General features: G+C 43.4%; 2 protein-coding genes and 1 non-coding gene across 3 annotated transcripts; 2 read left to right on the top strand and 1 right to left on the bottom strand.

The window, feature by feature from the left end:
• Positions 1 to 889: 889 nt before the first annotated feature.
• SNAPIN (SNAP associated protein) lies at positions 890 to 2512 on the top strand. Its single transcript, XM_068965360.1, has 4 exons — positions 890 to 1047; positions 1311 to 1357; positions 1587 to 1705; positions 1916 to 2512. The coding sequence occupies exons 1-4, from the start codon at positions 905 to 907 to the stop codon at positions 2015 to 2017; spliced, it is 411 nt and encodes a 136-aa protein (XP_068821461.1). The 5' UTR covers positions 890 to 904; the 3' UTR covers positions 2018 to 2512.
• Positions 2513 to 2701: 189 nt separating this feature from the next.
• On the bottom strand, positions 2702 to 9461 carry ILF2 (interleukin enhancer binding factor 2). The gene is made up of 14 exons (XM_068964498.1): positions 9377 to 9461; positions 8626 to 8685; positions 8376 to 8418; positions 7703 to 7807; positions 7247 to 7324; positions 6836 to 6938; positions 6277 to 6342; positions 5686 to 5802; positions 5125 to 5203; positions 4369 to 4456; positions 3889 to 3950; positions 3696 to 3810; positions 3399 to 3489; positions 2702 to 3252 (listed from the first exon to the last, which is right to left on the bottom strand). The coding sequence occupies exons 1-14, from the start codon at positions 9379 to 9381 to the stop codon at positions 3092 to 3094; spliced, it is 1173 nt and encodes a 390-aa protein (XP_068820599.1). The 5' UTR covers positions 9382 to 9461; the 3' UTR covers positions 2702 to 3091.
• A 248-nt stretch (positions 9462 to 9709) lies between these two features.
• Positions 9710 to 9781, top strand: TRNAM-CAU (transfer RNA methionine (anticodon CAU)). Its single transcript has one exon. It is a non-coding gene; the product is annotated as a tRNA-Met (tRNA).
• Positions 9782 to 17092: the final 7311 nt, after the last annotated feature.

Genomic DNA, 17092 nt, shown 5'->3' with positions numbered 1-17092 from the left:
AACAACAAATACTGAAACTGTATCTGTTGAGCAACAAATCCCCATTCCCCTCAGTCCCTGACAACACTGTTCTGATAGACAAAACGACATTTTAGCTCCATGAATCTGACTGCTGTAGGTACTTCATATAAGCAGGACTATTAAATATTTGACCTTCTGTGTCTGGCTTATCTCACTTAGCATAATGTCTTCACATTTAACCCATATCAGAGCACACACCAGAATTTCATTCCTTCTTCAGGGTGAATAATATTCAGATTCAGTTTTGTGTATGTTTTAGTGCCATTAAAAATACACTTAAATTTAGAAATATACTATGACTATCATTTAGATTTCCCACAAAATTAACATGGGAAAGCTATGAACAATAGGGTATGTAAGCAATTATTTTTCAACTTTGGAGAAAACAAAAAGTACCACCCCCAAGACGGTTTCTTTGGACTTCCCTGGTGGCTCAGACGATAAAGCGTCTGCCTACAATGCGGGAGACCCGGGTTCAATCCCTGAGTCGGGAAGATCTCCTGGAGAAGTAAATAGCAACTCACTCCAGTATTCTTGCCTGGAAAACCCCATGGACAGAAGAGCCTGGTGGGCTACAGTCCATCGGTTCGCAAAGAGACACGACTGCGCGACTTCACTTTCACTTTCAGCTCTTGAAGTCTGGAAACTTTCTCCACCAGTCACGTCAAAGCCTAAAAAGAACTACAACTCCCAGTAGCTCTAGGCTCTGTCCCTGCGCGTCTCTCCGTCCCGCCCCGCCTCTCTGGCTCCAGAGACTGCATTTCCCAGAACCCCCTGGCAGGGTCAGAGCCGGCACTCCCCAGGCGCCCCCTGGCGGCGCTTTGGCGCGGCTTAAGTTCCCGGCGGCCTTCGCGGCAGGTTCCGGGCGTAAGGGCAGTTCGTGATGGCAGGCGCTAGTTCCGCCGCTGTGTCCGGTGCAGGGACGCCCGTGGCGGGGCCCGCAGGCCGCGACCTCTTTGCCGAGGGGCTCCTCGAGTTCCTGAGACCAGCTGTGCAGCAGCTTGACTCTCACGTCCACGCCGTCAGGTGCCCTGGAGGGCAGGTTGGGGCGGGGCCTCTCCTTGATTTGGCTTTTTAGGGGCGGGACCACGAAAGGGAGGAGGCAAGATGAGTTCGCTGGCGTTCCGGTGGGACTAAAAGTGGGGAAACAGATTGGAGGCGGGGCCGACTGGCGGGGCGGCGTGCAGGTGGAGGCAGAAGCTGGCTTCTCTAAGCACTTGGGAAACACACAGGGGAGGTTTTTGGTTCCATTAACTGTCTGACCGTGTAGGCCTCGTACCTCTTTGCAGAGAGAGCCAAGTAGAGCTCCGGGAACAAATTGACAACCTAGCCACCGGTGAGTAAGCATCCCTGTATACCCAGGATCCTACAACTGACTTCAGTACCTTGTTTTGCTAACGTCTTGGGCTGGGTTTCTCCCTTGCTTCTAGGGCTGCTGACTGACTCCTGAGTTTCTAGTGACAGTATCCATGTGGTAAAGAGTGTTTTCCATAATATTTACTAGCTTACTTGTCCCAAGAACAAGGCCATTAGGTGTTTAGTTGCCTCTTCCTTCTGTCTCCCAGAACTGTGCCGTATCAATGAGGACCAGAAAGTGGCCCTGGATCTCGACCCCTATGTGAAGAAGCTCCTTAATGCCCGACGACGAGTCGTCTTGGTCAATAACATCCTCCAGAATGCCCAGGTAAAGGAGTTTCCTGCTAACAGTAATTCAAGGTACTTTCCAATTTTCAAAAGGTGTCAAGTCCCCAGCACAATGAAAGTCACCGTCATTTTTAGTCTTTGGGGAAAGGGAGTTGATGAAGCAAGCCTAAGATATTTTCCAGCACCTAGTTGACAGCAAGCTCTAAACCCTTGACAGGGCAGTTACCTGATTGCAAACCTTGTTTTGTAGGAACGGCTGAGAAGGCTAAACCACAGCGTGGCCAAGGAAACAGCCCGAAGGAGAGCAATGTTGGATTCAGGAGTATACCCCTCTGGTTCCCCAAGCAAGTAACAGGCCAGAAGATGGCCCATGGCCACAGTGTAGCACAACTACTATTCCCCAGCTGCCTGTCTCCGCTAGGACTCCCTGTAGGTGTTGGGACATCAAAAAGGCAGCCCTGTGGTTTGTCTGAAACACTTCAGAGTCTTACCCATTTATGTGGGGCCCAAAGAAACCTGTGTACAGCAGGACTCAGGATCCCAAAGGATTTATTATGGCTCTTACTTCTAGGAATGAATTGAGGCTTCTGCATTTTTCTTTCTAAGCAGTGTCAAGGCCCACTTCCTGTACCATCTCTGAGCCTCATTAACAAGGGAGGGGCTTCCTGTTACATGGCAGGTCGTTGGACCTGGGCAGAATGTCCTCTGTGACTTCCAATTTTCCTTTGTTTACACTAAGGATTGAGAGGAAAGGACAGGCAAAGTCAAGGTGAATGAACCATTTACTCCCTTTTGTTGACTGCATTGGCTTGACTACTGTAGCAGTGTTACTAGAAATATTTCATTCAATAAATGCTTAAATGGTATTCCAGTTTACTCTGGTATACGGAAGTGTTCTAAGAGTCTTCTACATTAATTCAAATATAGCTTCAAATTGAGATCTAGCATTCACAATGAAAAAACTCAAGTACCATCATTTTCAGTGAAGAGTACAGAAAGTAAATGGAAGAATAACAATTGCCAGATGCCAAGGAAAAACAGTACCAAGAGCCCTACTAGGAAGTACTTTAATCTTTTTTCTTAGAAAAAAAAAAAAAATCCAAACACAGTTCACAACATTTCAACAACAAAATACTGGCTGAGAGAGGTTTCAGGAGCTGGGGATTCTAGAATATTAGGAAGAAAAGTTGGTATCTTGCTTCACTGTAGATGGATGACACAGGTCATAAACGGGAGACTTCTGATCACTAAGACAGTTTCAGAACCCAGTGCAATGACGCTTCCTTCTAGAGAGTCTTTCTTTAAAAATCTTCCTTCCTGTCTCCCTTACTCCCTCAGAAATGCCACCACATAAAGCCCAGCAGCAGTCAGCTTAGGCTCCAATCTTCCCCTTGGGTAAAAAAGGGGAGGTGAAGAGATACGGAGGTCACTCCTGAGTCTCCATGCTTTCCTCTTCCTCCCCTTGAGGTGGCTCTTCTGTATTCTCCTCCTCTTCCTCTCCTTCCTTCTTCTCTGGTGGCTTCTCATAAGCCTTTTCTGAAGGTGTCACTATCACTCCATCCCAGGTAGATATTTCAGAAGCAAGATCTAGAAGAGAAAAAAGGTGACTTCAGACAAGCAGCCCAACATCCAAGTCATGACCTACACAGTGAAAACATGGAGAGCACTGAGCAGAGTTACTCTGTAGACCACAGAGCATCATAATGAACCCCTGCCCCACAGTGGCCACTCACAGCTGGCATCACCCTCCTGGCCAAGGATCTTCCTAAAGCCACCATGTGAGAGGATTCGGACCAGAGTCTGAGCTGTGTAGCAGACCATATCCTGAGGGAGAGCAAAGTAAGAGTAAATCAGCAAGGAGAATCAAAATACTTTCTCATTTTCATGAAAGATGAAGAAATCTTAATTTCAAAACCAAAATCTGTGAGAACCCCCAAATCTCTGACCACTAAGATCACATTTCCTTTGCTTTCTGACACGGGATATTCAAGAGGGGGGCACAATGGACCATTTCAGAGCTGCACCAGTACCTGCTGTTCCAGAGTCATGACTGTGTGTACTCTGAAGTTGCCACTCTCACAGGGGTCTGTGATACCCACCGACCCTGGCAGGAATAGTCCTGCAGCCAGAATCTGCAAGCATCGTCTGAAACGTGGAGAGGTATTAGAAGAACACACAAGACAACTTACAGTCAAACCCCAACCCCAAAGCAGCATGCTGTACCTGTATGCCACGTTTAGAGCCAAAGGCTGTCTGGTAGGGTTGTTCATCACGGCATAGTGTCCCTACAAGAAAATCTGGTAAGTGTGCCATAAAGTGGCAATGCTATCTTCAAACAAATTAAAACTTTAAACCATCATGAGGAAAACTTTCATGTTCAAGAAGCAGTTTTGAAATGACTGCTAATTCAGTAATTTCTCTCCTTTACCACATTAATGACAACAGTAATGAAAAAGATAAAGGAGCAGTAATAACTACCCATTTAATTGAATACTCCAAAAGCCCAAGAAATAATGAACATTGAATCTTTATTGGATTTCTTGTCCACTAATGAGATTTCTTCTTCTTCTTTTTTTTTTTTGGTCCCTCCATTCCTCCAAGATTTCTTTTAATCTGTACCAAAGTTTCATTTTATGGTAGGTTTCAGACTAACTACTGACTCATAGGGTGGATCAGGAATTCCAGTTGCCCTTCATTACTTACAAGTAGGTCAAGTATCCAAGGAGTGAGGGGCTCAAAGCCGGGAAAACGAATCCTCAGGTCCTTCAGCAGTCTGATGAGAACTTTAACTCTGAAGATAAGATGCACCAGGAATTAAAAGCAGTAACAGATGATGAAACAAATCAGTGAATATAACAAAAAGGAAACAGAAACAGACCCACAGATACAGAGAACAAGCAAGTGGTTACGAATGGGGAGAGAGAAGGGGAAGGGGCACAATAGGGGCCATGGGACTAAGAGGCGCAAACTACTACGTATCAAATAAATGTTACAAGGATACACTGTACAAGACGGGCCTTCTATAACCTTTAAAAATTAAAGCAGTAAGATTTTACTTCCATACCTAAGGCACAGAGATGAAGCTAATGCCAGAATTATTCCCTTCTTTCCCTCAACCTAAGTTGCTTGAAGTGAAGTGAAAGTCACTCACTCATGCAGAGTCATCTGCAACACCATGGACCATATAGTCCATGGAATTCTCCAGGTCAGAATACTGGAGTGGGTAGCCATTCCCTTCTCCAGGGGATCTTCCCGACCCAGGAATCGAACTGGGGTCTCCTGCATTGCAGGTGGATTCTTTACCAGTTGAGCTACCAAGTACTTCAGGTAAAGAAAAAAATCAAAATCCAGACAGAAAATCAGTCAAAAACAGTTGTCAGAGAAAGACTGGGTTATCAGGCTGTTCAATGTAGTTACAAGGATTAGGATATATCATCACTCAAATAGGGAGGGACTCACGTGGACTGAGAAGCATTTTCCTCAAACCAGCGGGCATGTCTGATGGCTGCTAAGGCACTCTGTAACACCTTGATATCCACTAGAAGACAAGCATGACATCCACCAAGATGAAACATTCCGATTACTGAGCAAGCAATTCAATTCCACAGCCACGCTCCAAGAACTCAGAAGGAAGACAGGATAACTTGGTAATCCCTTGAACTAATCCCCATATCCCCAGATCAGCAAATCCCCAAATCACTGTTCCTCCCCTAAACCAGATCTGGAAGCATGAAAGAGCCCCAGTTTTCTCCAAAAGCCTACCCCCTCCATAAATATTTCCTCAGTCCTTTTTCTTAAGTCCTCAAACTGCTTTCTTGGCCTGGCTGTTTTTGACAATTTCATTAGCAAGCTGATAAAACTACTTCCAAATTACAAAGGAAGACAGCAAAGTTTGGGGGTAAACTTGGGTCCCCAAAAGGTCTCATGTGGAATAGCAACAAATGAAGTAAATTCAATAGCACTTAATACCACATTTTGAATTTCCCCCAAGTTTCACAGCAAAGGAATAAAAGGACTAACAGTGGAGTTCTGGGTCCAGTTTTCGGAGATTTGGTGGCACTGTTGTAATGAGAATCTTCACTGTAGCATCAGAAGAGCTGATTTCAAAGCCAGTTTCATTGGTCAGCATGGTCAAAACTGAAAGAAGAAAAATCAGAAGTTGCACTTACATTTCCATTAGATGACCAAAGGTAAATCCAGGATGAGGGTAGGGGAACAGATATTGTATTTATCTACTGATTTATCAAACAGATCTATCTATCTGTTATTATTTGTTATTTACTTGGCTATGGAATCTTAGTTCCCCAACCAGGGATCGAACCCATGCCCCTTACATTGGTAGTGTAAAATCTTAACAACTGGATCACTAGGGAAGTCCCAGGTTTTTAAAAAACAGCAACAGTCCAGAGTCAGAATTGAGAACACAGAATTTTAAAAGCAAGGGAAATCAATTAGATCTTGAACGCTGGTGATCTCCGCTAGAAACTTTCCCAACATAAAACTCTGCGCTCACTCTTCCTTCTAGTCTGACCTGACTTTGTTAAATGTACTTATAATTATAAACCTGGCTTCTATGACCACTGTATTACATGTTCAGCAACAAACTCAAACCTTCAGAAGGATCCTGTGCTCTTAGGCTCTCCACAACCTTGTTTCCTAGTGCAGCAACAGCTTCCACTAGATTGAAAGAGAAAAAGAGATAATGAAGATTATAATTATTTTAGTAGACTTTCTATGTCTCAAAGCTACTCTGCACTCTGATTCCTGCGGAGCAACGACAAGCAACTGAATACACACTTTTACAAGGGGAAGTTTGTAAAAACAGAGAAACTGAAGGCTCGATGACACCTCCTCCTTTACACACTTTTTTCCACAGTAGGGATTTTTATCAGTGGGACTAATGCCATTTTGGCCTGGATAATTCTTTGTTTGGGGTTGGGAGGTAGGGTCTATCTTGTCCACTGCAGGATGCTTAGCAGCAACCTTGGCCTCTACCAGAAGACGTTAGCCTCAAACATCTCCAGACATTGCTGAATGTCCCCTGGGGAGCAAAGTCTGTCCTGCAGTAGCTAGTCATACATTCTTTCACATACAGCACACCATTTAAATCCCTATGCCTCAAATCCAACTGCTATGTTCTGCTGCTGTGGCCAAAGAGAGGCACACTTACATGTTGGCAAAATCTTTAGGATCACCACCAGGTCAGCCACGTTGTGTCCTGTAGTCATCGTTCCCTTTTTATATGATCCGACTTGTCGGACTTCTTCAATTTGCTGTTGGAAACGGGATTTAAGAAAGGAAAAACAAAACTTACAAGTGAGAAGCTTATTACCCAGATTTGGAAGTAGCAGAGTTCAAATCATATTCCAAAATGAGCAATGAAAAGCCTGATTCATTACGGCCAGCTGATAGCAATGATGAATCTGGTCCCTAAGACCAGCACAACAAAGGAATTCTACTGTACTTTCCCATTCCAAGAGTGGCTTTAAATAAGCATCTGAAGAATCAAGCGACAGGAACCAAGGAAACTTTCACACTTCCATGACTTCCCTTTCCTAGGACTAAATCTTCAAAAACTCACCACTTCAAATGTCCCTGGAGCCACAATCAAATTGTCAATCACGTTGTTTATTTTTGTCACCAGGGAAAGGATAGAGGCCTGAAAAATAGCAGGAAACAAAAATACCCTCAGGTGAAATACCAAGCAACTTTTCATCAAGTTTGACTATTTCCCCAATTTCTTCAATAGGAGATGAATCAACACCTATACCAGATTCTGAGAGCACCCAGACTCTCCCGGCCTTGAATATGCCAGAAGAGAAAACTCTGATCCCAAAGACAGATTCCCCAATAATAATATGAACGCACATGTAATCTGTTTATACATTCACCTGATGCTCTCCCTTTAAACACAATGAAAAATAAGAATGATTAAACCTGTGGAGTTCAGGCTCTGACAACAGTAACCTCACCAAGTAGCTATTTACTTCTCTAGCTTCCTTCATGAAATCTCAGGAAGAAAACCAACAGAATATACCTGTTCAGCAGAATTAGGAGCAAGGTCCTGATTCCTCTTCAGCAAGGCCTCACTGAAGGAAGTTTCATCAGGTGCTGGCTTGACCCGGGGAAAAGCCATTTCACACTAAACAAGAAATATACTATATACTACTTGCCAAAAATAATATGCAACAGATTTTTCTGTTGCCACAACACAAAAAAAGAGATAATTCTACAACACTTCTACTCTTGCGACCCTAATATTAACAGATAAGGCAGTGATACAATTAACTGTTCAGAACAAAGATTATAATCATGTTACTGTCAATTGTCATGAAGGACCTATCTTCCCCACCCAGGTTACACTTTTTTGTATGTAAAGCAACACAGATGACTCAAAACTTCCCTTTTTCTACTCCAACTACCACATGACTTCATTAACAGGGAGTCACCAGGTTCCAAGAAACAACAATTGAATAGTGGCCAAAGTTAAGTTAGTTAAGTCGCTCAGTCGTGTCTGACTCTTTGCGACCCCATGGACTGTAGCCCACCAGGCTCCTCCGTCCATGGGATTCTCCAGGCAAGAATACTGGAGTGGGTTGCCATTTCCTTCTCCAGGGGATCTTCCCCACCCAGGGATCGAACCCAGGTCTCCCGCATTAGAGGCAGACACTTTAACCTCTTAGCCACCAGGGAAGAGCCACGGTACTCACCAAATAGAAGTCAAATGGAATATGTGGCACAAAGGGCCTGAACCTAAAAAGCGGAAAAACAATCCAGATTACTCACCACATAAATCAAACTGACTTCACATAATGGGGCCAAACTCATTTATCAAGAGAGCATGAGAAGAATACTTCTAAACTACAGCTGGATCTCAACAAGGCAGATAAGATACTCCACTCCTATTTAGATGACTGAAACGGAAACCAACGGGCACAGGTGCTAAGGACTGGCACTCACCCTCCTCCTGGGCCTCCTCTGGAACCAAAGCGCCCGCCACGACCGCGGCCTCTGTCACCCCTAGAAATGCATTATTAACATATTTTAACTTTCTTTTCATCTCATTGAAGCAATCTCCTCGATACCGGCCGTATGATTTCAAGTTAACCTACCTCTATCGCTCTGCACTTCCCTTTGGAAGCCAAAGGATCCCATTCTCACTTACACTTCTACACCTTCCAAATGTCCAGCCTCACTCCCCATGACTGGATAACTGAATCACATCAAACCACATTAAAGAGAGCCCTACAAGAAACATCCCATAATCGCCGGGTCCCGCCAACCCTAATACTTCGCAGACTAATGTGACTGCTTATTCATTCGTTCATGTAGTAAAAGCATCTATCAGGCGTATCGTGTATGTCAAGCAACTGGCACTGAGGATGAATGAGACACGTTCCAGCCGTCTCAGTCTAAAGAGGAGGCGTGGGGGTGCTCCTCCTGGAACCTGAGGACACCCTCTCATCTGAACCCCCCAGAGAGCGAACAGTCGAAACCGCCTCTCGACTCCTGGGCCCCACCCTCCATCCCCGGCCAAGTTTCCCCGCCTCCACTGCCCCCGACCTCCCCTTCTCTTAGAGCCGGAGTTCTCAGGTTTCCGTGCAACCCCCAGGTACATGGCCCTTTCCAGTCCGCCGACTCCTTTCGGACCAACTTCCTAAAGTTTTCGGTCGTTACCTGAAACCTCTCCAGAGCACCCCACAACCCTTACCTCATGGCGTCCTAGATCCCGAACAATGGAGGCCACACCAACCGCCCCTTTCCTCTGGGGAGCCGACAACTGGAGAGGCAGCTTGCCGGCGTGTCCCAACAAACTCCAGCGCGATTGGCTCCCGCCGTACTCCGCTGCTTGTGCCTATTGGTTTGCTTTGGCAAACCGGTTTATTGAGCCAATGAAAAGGACATGCTATGTCAGTAACTAGCCAATAAGAACAGGTTAGACGTTAACGCCCTTTTGCAGACACTAGAGAGCGCTGTGTAAAGAAATTAGTGTGGCTGGCATCTAGAGACCTTTCTATGATTCTTGGGGAGTAAAAGTCACAAGAGCAGAGTGGCGCAGCGGAAGCGTGCTGGGCCCATAACCCAGAGGTCGATGGATCGAAACCATCCTCTGCTAGCGGTGGTTTTTTTTCTTTTTTTCTCCTGGGACAGTTTTTCTGTGTTAAATATCTTCAGTAAATGTAACTACCGTAATCCTACTTTTTTCTCCCTCAAAAAATGCAGCCTTTAAAAGCTGTTTTTGCCATCAGCGAGTGAAATGGAAAAGGCAACCGAAATCATGTAGGAAGGGATTTTGGGTGACTGTGATCACTACATGTCTGGATGTGGTTCACAGAGGCTGAAGCAGAAGAAACGGATATGAGTATGTATGTTGATTGACTCAGGGAAAGTACTGATGGTGAGGGACTAGAAGGGAAGCTGAGACAGCCTTTGGAAAGAGAGCTCAGAAAAGGAGGGCAAGGGAAGCGACAGGAGAGAAGGACCAGACCGCTGCCATTTTTTGTCGTTTCCTCTCCTTTCCTCATTCTACAACCTCTCTAGCGGATTCCACCTTTATGCAAAGTTTCACAGCCACGTATATGGATATACTGTGGTTGCATTTACATCAATTCATATTCAGTTCAGTTCAGTTCAGTCGCTCAGTCGTGTCCAACCCTTGGCGACCCCATGAATCGCAGCACAGGCCTCCCTGTCCATCACCAACTCCTGGAGTTCACTCAGACTCACGTCCATCGAATCGGTGATACCATCCAGCCATCTCATCCTCTGTCGTCCCCTTCTCCTCCTGCCCCCAATCCCTCCCAGCATCCCTCTTTTCCAATGAGTCAACTCTTCGCATGAGGTGGCCAAAGTACTGGAGTTTCAGCTTTAGCATCATTCCTTCCAAAGAACACCCAGGGCTGATCTCCTTTAGAATGGACTGGTTGGATCTCCTTGCAGTCCAAGGGACTCTCAAGAGTCTTTTCCAACACCACAGTTCAAAAGCATTTATTCTTCGGCGCTCAGCTTTCTTCACAGTCCAACTCTGGCATCCATACATGACCGCTGGAAAAACCATAGCCTTGACTAAACGGACCTTTGTTGGCAAAGTAATGTCTCTGCTTTTCAATATGCTATCTAGGTTGGTCATAACTTTTCTTCCAAGGTGCTTTTTGTCCTTCCTATAATCCTGTTTATGCTCCTTGCCTTCTTTTGCATTAATTACTGTTTATTATTCCTTCTCTGCTTCTGTCAATTGAGAGTTCCAACTCTTTTTCTACATTTCTAGTTGTTATCCTAAAAATTATGACGCGCCTCCTCGATTGTCAAAGTCTAATTTTATAAAATCTTTTCCCTCCTCGAGAAAAATGCAAGAATAATTTAATTCCATTAACCACCATCACTCCCTCCAGGATTGTATATATTGTTGTGTAACCCCTTTAAGTACTATATTGGTGTATTATTTACTACAGCAGACTGCACAGATCTTAAGTCTACAGCTTGATTAATTTTGAGTAGTAAATTTTTCCCAGGTAACCACCACACGATTAACATAAAACATTTTTATCACCTCAAAAAATTCACTGATACCCCTTTGCCCTTCCCCTAGAGGCAATCACTATTCTAATTTCTATTATCAGAGATTACTTTTGTCTGTTGTTCACATAAAAGGGCTCACATCCTATGTACTCATTTTTTTGTCTAGCTTCTTTTGCTTGACCCATTTTAAAATTCTTCTGAAGTTTTGCGTCTGTCAGTAATTTGTTCCCTTTTATTATGAGTCGCATTCCATTGCATAAATATTCCACAGTTTGTTGTCCATTCTCCTGTGTTGAATACAGGACCTCTGACTGGCTGCTGCTGCTAAGTCGCTTCAGTTGTGACCGACTCTGTGCGACCCCATAGACAGCCTCCTACTAGGCTCCTCTGTCCCTGGGATTCTCCAGGCAAGAACACTGGAGTGGGTTGCCATGTTCTTCTCCAATGCATGAAAGTGAAAAGTGAAAGTGAAGTCGTTCAGTCGCATCCGCACTCTTAGCGACCCCATGGACTGCAGCCCACCAGGCTCCTCTGTCCATGGGGTTTTCCAGGCAAGAGTACTGGAGTGGGGTGCCATTGCCTTCTCCGCTGACTGGCTGAGACACAGGCTAATATATTTGGGTTGTCTCCAGTTTGAAGCCTTTATGAATAAAGCTGCTATGACCATTTTTGTACAAGATTCTTGTGAGATGCAATTGTTCCTATTGGGTAAGTGTTGGTGTATATGTTTACAGAATTTAAATTCCATATATATTTTCAATCCCATAAGACATTAATGCTTACTAAGACAATGGTCACTGAGATTTACCATTTTTAAAGCTTTTTATTCCTTCCTGTATCCACAACACTATGGAATAATACTCCTTGAGAATTAGTGCCCTTCTGCTGGTGGCTAACTTTCTTGTTTTCAGCTTCTCTGAATACATCTTTATTTCACCTTTGTTTTTGAAGGAAATTTTCTCTAGATATGTAATTCTAAACTGGAAGTCATTTTCTTTCAGCACATTTACAATATTATTTTACTATTTATGGCTTCCATTTTTGCTGTGAAAAAAGAGTTGTTAGTCAAATGATTGCTCTTCTGAGAGTAACCAATCCTCTTTTTTCTGATTGTCTTTAAAGATTTTAAAGATTGCCGGGAGAAATATCAATAACCTCAGATATGCAGATGACCCCACTCTAATGGCAGAAAATGAAGAGGAACTAAAGAGCCTCTAGATGAAGGTGAAAGAGGAGAGTGAAAAAGCTGGCTTAAAACTCAACATTCAAAAAACAAAGATCATGGCATCTGGTCCCATCATTTCATGGCCAATAGATGGGGAAAAAGCGGAAACAGTGGCAGATTTTATTCTCTTGGGCTCCAAAATGACTGGGGACGGTGACTGCAGTTATGGAATTAAAAGACACTTGCTCCTTGGAAGGGAAACTATAACAAACCCAAGACAGCATTTTAAAAACCAGAGACATCACTTTGCTGACAAAAGTCCCTACAGTCAAAGCTATAGTTTTTCCAGTAGTCATACGAATTTAACAGTTGAATCATAAAGAAGGCTGAGCACCAAAGAATAGATGATTTCAAATTGTGCTGCTGGAGAAGACTCTTGAGAGTCCATTTGGACTGCAAGGGGATCAAGCCAGTCAATCCTAAAGGAAATTAACGTTGAATACTCACTGGAACGACTGAAACTGATGAAGTTGAAGTTCCAATATTTTAGTCTCCTGATGTGAAGATCAGACTCTGGAAAAGTCCCTGATGCTGGGAAAGATTGAAGGCAAAAGGAGAAGAGGGAAGCAAAGGATGAGGTGGTCGGATAGCATCACTGACTCAGTGGACATGAATTTGAACAGGAGATAGTGAAGGACAGGGAAGCCTGGAGTGCTGCAGTTCATGGGTCAGTTCACGGGGTTGTGAAGAGTTGGACATGAGTTAGCGACTGAACAACAATGACAGTGTCACATAGTAACTAATTTGGTTTAGATTTAAAAGTAAGACCAAGACTTTTTCAATTACACTCTCACATCCAGAAATTTGTATTATATAGTAAATATTTTCAATGACAAATAAGTGATGCCAGGTACTCACTAATGGATTTAATTGATCTTAATACCATAATCACTGAAGGACTAGGAAGCCTGGAGTTTGCGGTCCATGGAGTCGCAAAGAGTTGGACGAGTCGATTAATTGAAAAAGACCCTGATGCTGGGAAAGATTGAAGACAGAGGAGAAGGTGGGGACAGAGGATGAGATGGTTGGATAGCATCATCGACTCAAGGAACATGAGTTTGAGCAAGCTATAGGAGACAGTGAAGAACAGGGAAGCCTGGCGTGCAGCAGTCTATGGGGTCACAAGAAGTCAGACACGACTGAGAGACAAATCTTTCATTTCCTGTAGTTTCATTCTGATGGTTCCAGGTATGGATTATTCTTTTTAATCCTGAGATTTGTTGAGCTTCTTGAATCTGTGGCTTGATGTACATGTTTTTTTAAGTTTCTCAGCCACTGTCTCTTTAAATATTGCTTCTACCCTATTATTTCCCTCCCTCCTTGGCTCCAAATAAAAGAGAGCCAGACTTTCTCATGATATCTTTTATATCTGCAACCTCCTTTTTTTCCCTCTAACCTCCTCTTTTATATTTTTCATTCCTTTTTGTCCATGCTTCGTTCTGAGTGGTTTCTTCTATGTTTCTTCCAATTCATTACTTACTCCTCACTTGCTAAGTCTAACTTGCTCTTAAACTCATCAATTGGTTCTTAATTTTGGGCTTTTGACCATTTCAAGACTGGATTTTCTGTTTACTTCTGGTTTCCCCTACTCCTGGGTTTCCCCTAAGAGTGCAGCCTTTCAGGACCCTAACCCTAAATAGGAAGATGGTTTCCCCAGGTGATCATCTTTGGGGACATTTGGACTCCAACTTTTGTCCCACTTGCCCCATGTAGCCTATTTTCTGCCACCAATTTTGGATCCGGAAACGACTCCAGGGGGAAAAGGCCTCCTACTGCTGATCTGCTTTCCTCTCGTTTCATGCTCTCACTGTCTTCCTAGACTGTTGATTTTCAAAAGCATTTCATCTATCATTTTTTAGTTATCTTCAGCTCAGCTTGAGGGTTGGACAAATTGTTTAAGCCATTATGGGTAAAAGGGAAGCTCAATTACTAAGTTAGATTTCTAGTCTAGTTCTCCTGAGTTCCAGTTCCACTATTCCAGTGGCTTATTGGATACCTCCACTTGGGTATCTACAGGCGCCTCAAAACCAATAAACTAAAATTGTTACCTTCCCTCCCAAAACCTTTCAGCTTCTCAACTAATGGGTCAGTGTTACCTAGACTTCAGTTATTGGTATGCTGTCTTCTTTTCCTGAATTCCAATTGGTTCTACTTCTATCGCCCTATAATGAACAAGACCACATTATACATTTCAAATTTTGTTGAAAGGATAGATCTCATGTTAGGTGTTCTTACACACACACACACACACACACACACACACACACACACACACAAAAGCACACAAGGAAATTTTTGGAGGTGATGAAAATGTGTATTACTTTGATGTTGTGGTGATGGTTTCACGTCCAAGCTCATCAAACCGTAATATATGTTACAATGTCCAGTTTATGGTATAACAGATATACTTCAATAAAACTGTTTTATTTTTTTATTTCCCTATCTGCTATCTACCTCTATAGCTTCTGGAGTCCTCCCTTTAGGACAAAGACATTATGCCTGTCGCACAAAGCTTGCGTTATCTGCCCTCTGCAGCCTTTTCTGGCCTCTCCTCCTCAGTCACTCTTACACCTATATACCTTACATCTTAGATCGGGGTTGAAAACATACGCTAGTGCTGCAGCCAATGATGCAAATGAGTCAACATGGTGTACAGGAACTGTGATGAGCTAGACTCATCTCAAAGAAGTATTGGATGCTTGGTTTCAGATGATTGTTCATAGAGAGATGCACCAGCTCTCCAATATTTTAAGACGAGTCAGAAGTCTAAATATTCATGTGCCACCTGCTGATATAAAAATGTGCTTGGTCAATTCCAAGAGAGAGAGAGAACAGGTGAGATAAAACATGGCTGCCATCTAAAGTTGGTCTATGGGCTACTGTTTGCTCTAGACCATAACAATATTCAAAATTCTTCTAAATATGTAGGAAACATACTTCAGTATTCTGCTCTCTCTGTACAGAATAACTTCTCATCTTCAACCCCTTCATGGATCACAGGCTTGTCATGGTGAAGGGGCTTGTGTAACTTGGTGAAGCTATGAGACATGCTGTGCAGGGCCACCCAAGACGGATGGGTCATAGTGAAGAGTTCTGACAAAATGTGGTCCACCAGAGAAGGAAATGGCAACCCCTTCCAGTATTCTTGTTGCAAGAACCTCATGGACAGTATGAATAGGCAAAAAGATATGACACTGGAAGATGAGCTTCCTAAGTCGAAGGTGTTTAGTATGCTACTGGGGAAGAGTGGAGGGCAATTACTAATTGCTCCAGAAGGAATGCAGCAACCGGGCCAAAGTGGAAACAACACTCCGTTGTGGATGTGTCTGGTGGTGAAAGTAAAGTCTGATGCTGTAAAGAACAATATTGCATAGGAACCTGGAATGTAGGTCCATGAATCAAGGTAAACTGGATGTCGTGATGGCAGGAGACAGCAAGACTGAACATCGACATCTTAGGCATCAGTGAACTAAAATGGATGGGAATGGGCAAATTTAATTCAGATGATCATTATATCTACTACTGTGGGCAAGAATCCCTTAGAAGAAAAGAAGTACGTAACCCTCATAGTCAATAGAAGAGTTCAAAATGCAGTACTTGGGGTCAGCCTCAAAAATGACAGAACGATGTCTGTTCGTTTCCAAGACAAACCATTCAATATCATGGTAATCCAAGTCTATGCCCCAACCACTGATACCAAAGAAGCTGAAGTTGACAGGTGCTATGAAGACCTATAAGAACTTCTAGAACTAACACCAAAAAAGATGTCCTTTTTATCATAGGAAATTGGAATGTAAAAGTAGGAGTTCAAGAGATACTGGGAATAACAGGTAAGTTTGGCTTCAGAGTGGCTTCCCTGGTTGCTCATACGATAAAGAATCTGCCCTTAATGCAGGAGTCCTGGGTGGGGAAGATCCCCCTGAGAAGGGAATGGCTACCCACTTCAGTTTTCTGGCCTGTAGAATTCCATGGACAGAGGAGCCTGCTGGCCGTTATAATAGTCCATGGGGTCATAAAGAGTTGGACACAACCGAGCTACTAATACTTTCACTTTCAGTTGGCCTTGGAGTACAAAATGAAGCAGGGCAAAAGCTAACAGAGTTTTGTCAAAAGAACACACTGGTCATAGCAAACACCCTTTTCCAACAAAACAAGAGATGACTCTACACATGGATATCACCGATGGTCAATACTAAAATCAGATTGATTATATTCTTTGCAGCCAAAGATGGAGAAGTTCTATACAGTCAGCAAAAACAAGACCAGGAGCTGACTGGCTCAGATCATGAGCTCCCTATTGCAAAATTCAGACTTGAATTGAAGAAAGTAGGAAACACCTTAGGTCATTCAGGTATGAGCTAAATCAAATCCCTTAGGATTATCAAGTGGAGGTGATGAATAGATTCAAAGGATTAGATCTGATAGAGTGCCTGAAGAACTATGAACAGAGGTTTGTAACATGTACTTGAGGCAGTGACCAAAACTATCCCAAAGAAAAAGAAATGCAGGAAAGCAAAGTAGTTGTCTGGGAAGGCTTTATAAATGACTGAAAGAAGAGACTCGAAAAAGCAAGGGACAAAGGGACAGATAAACTCAACTGAATGCAAAGTTACAGAGAATAGCAGGGAGAGATAAGAAGGTCTTCTTAAATGAACAATGCAAAGAAATAGAGCAGAACAATTG

This window comes from Capricornis sumatraensis, chromosome 2 (assembly GCF_032405125.1).
Source record: "Capricornis sumatraensis isolate serow.1 chromosome 2, serow.2, whole genome shotgun sequence".
NCBI classification, from domain to species: Eukaryota; Metazoa; Chordata; class Mammalia; order Artiodactyla; family Bovidae; genus Capricornis; species Capricornis sumatraensis.
The sequence above is the reverse complement of the archived record's forward strand: the minus strand, read 5'-3'. Positions and strand labels throughout refer to the sequence as shown.

Bases quoted from the DNA above. Each gene is read 5' to 3' on its own strand.
- ILF2 (XM_068964498.1), bottom strand. The intron at 7,325-7,702 runs GTATATTCTGTT...GCTATTTTTCAG, and splicing joins CTCCTAATTCTGCTGAACAG to GCCTCTATCCTTTCCCTGGT. The intron at 3,253-3,398 runs GTGAGTGGCCAC...TTTCTCTTCTAG, and splicing joins CCAGGAGGGTGATGCCAGCT to ATCTTGCTTCTGAAATATCT.
- SNAPIN (XM_068965360.1), top strand. From the start codon at position 905: ATGGCAGGCGCTAGTTCCGCCGCTGTGTCCGGTGCAGGGACGCCCGTG. The intron at 1,048-1,310 runs GTGCCCTGGAGG...ACCTCTTTGCAG, and splicing joins TCTCACGTCCACGCCGTCAG to AGAGAGCCAAGTAGAGCTCC. The intron at 1,706-1,915 runs GTAAAGGAGTTT...CTTGTTTTGTAG, and splicing joins ACATCCTCCAGAATGCCCAG to GAACGGCTGAGAAGGCTAAA.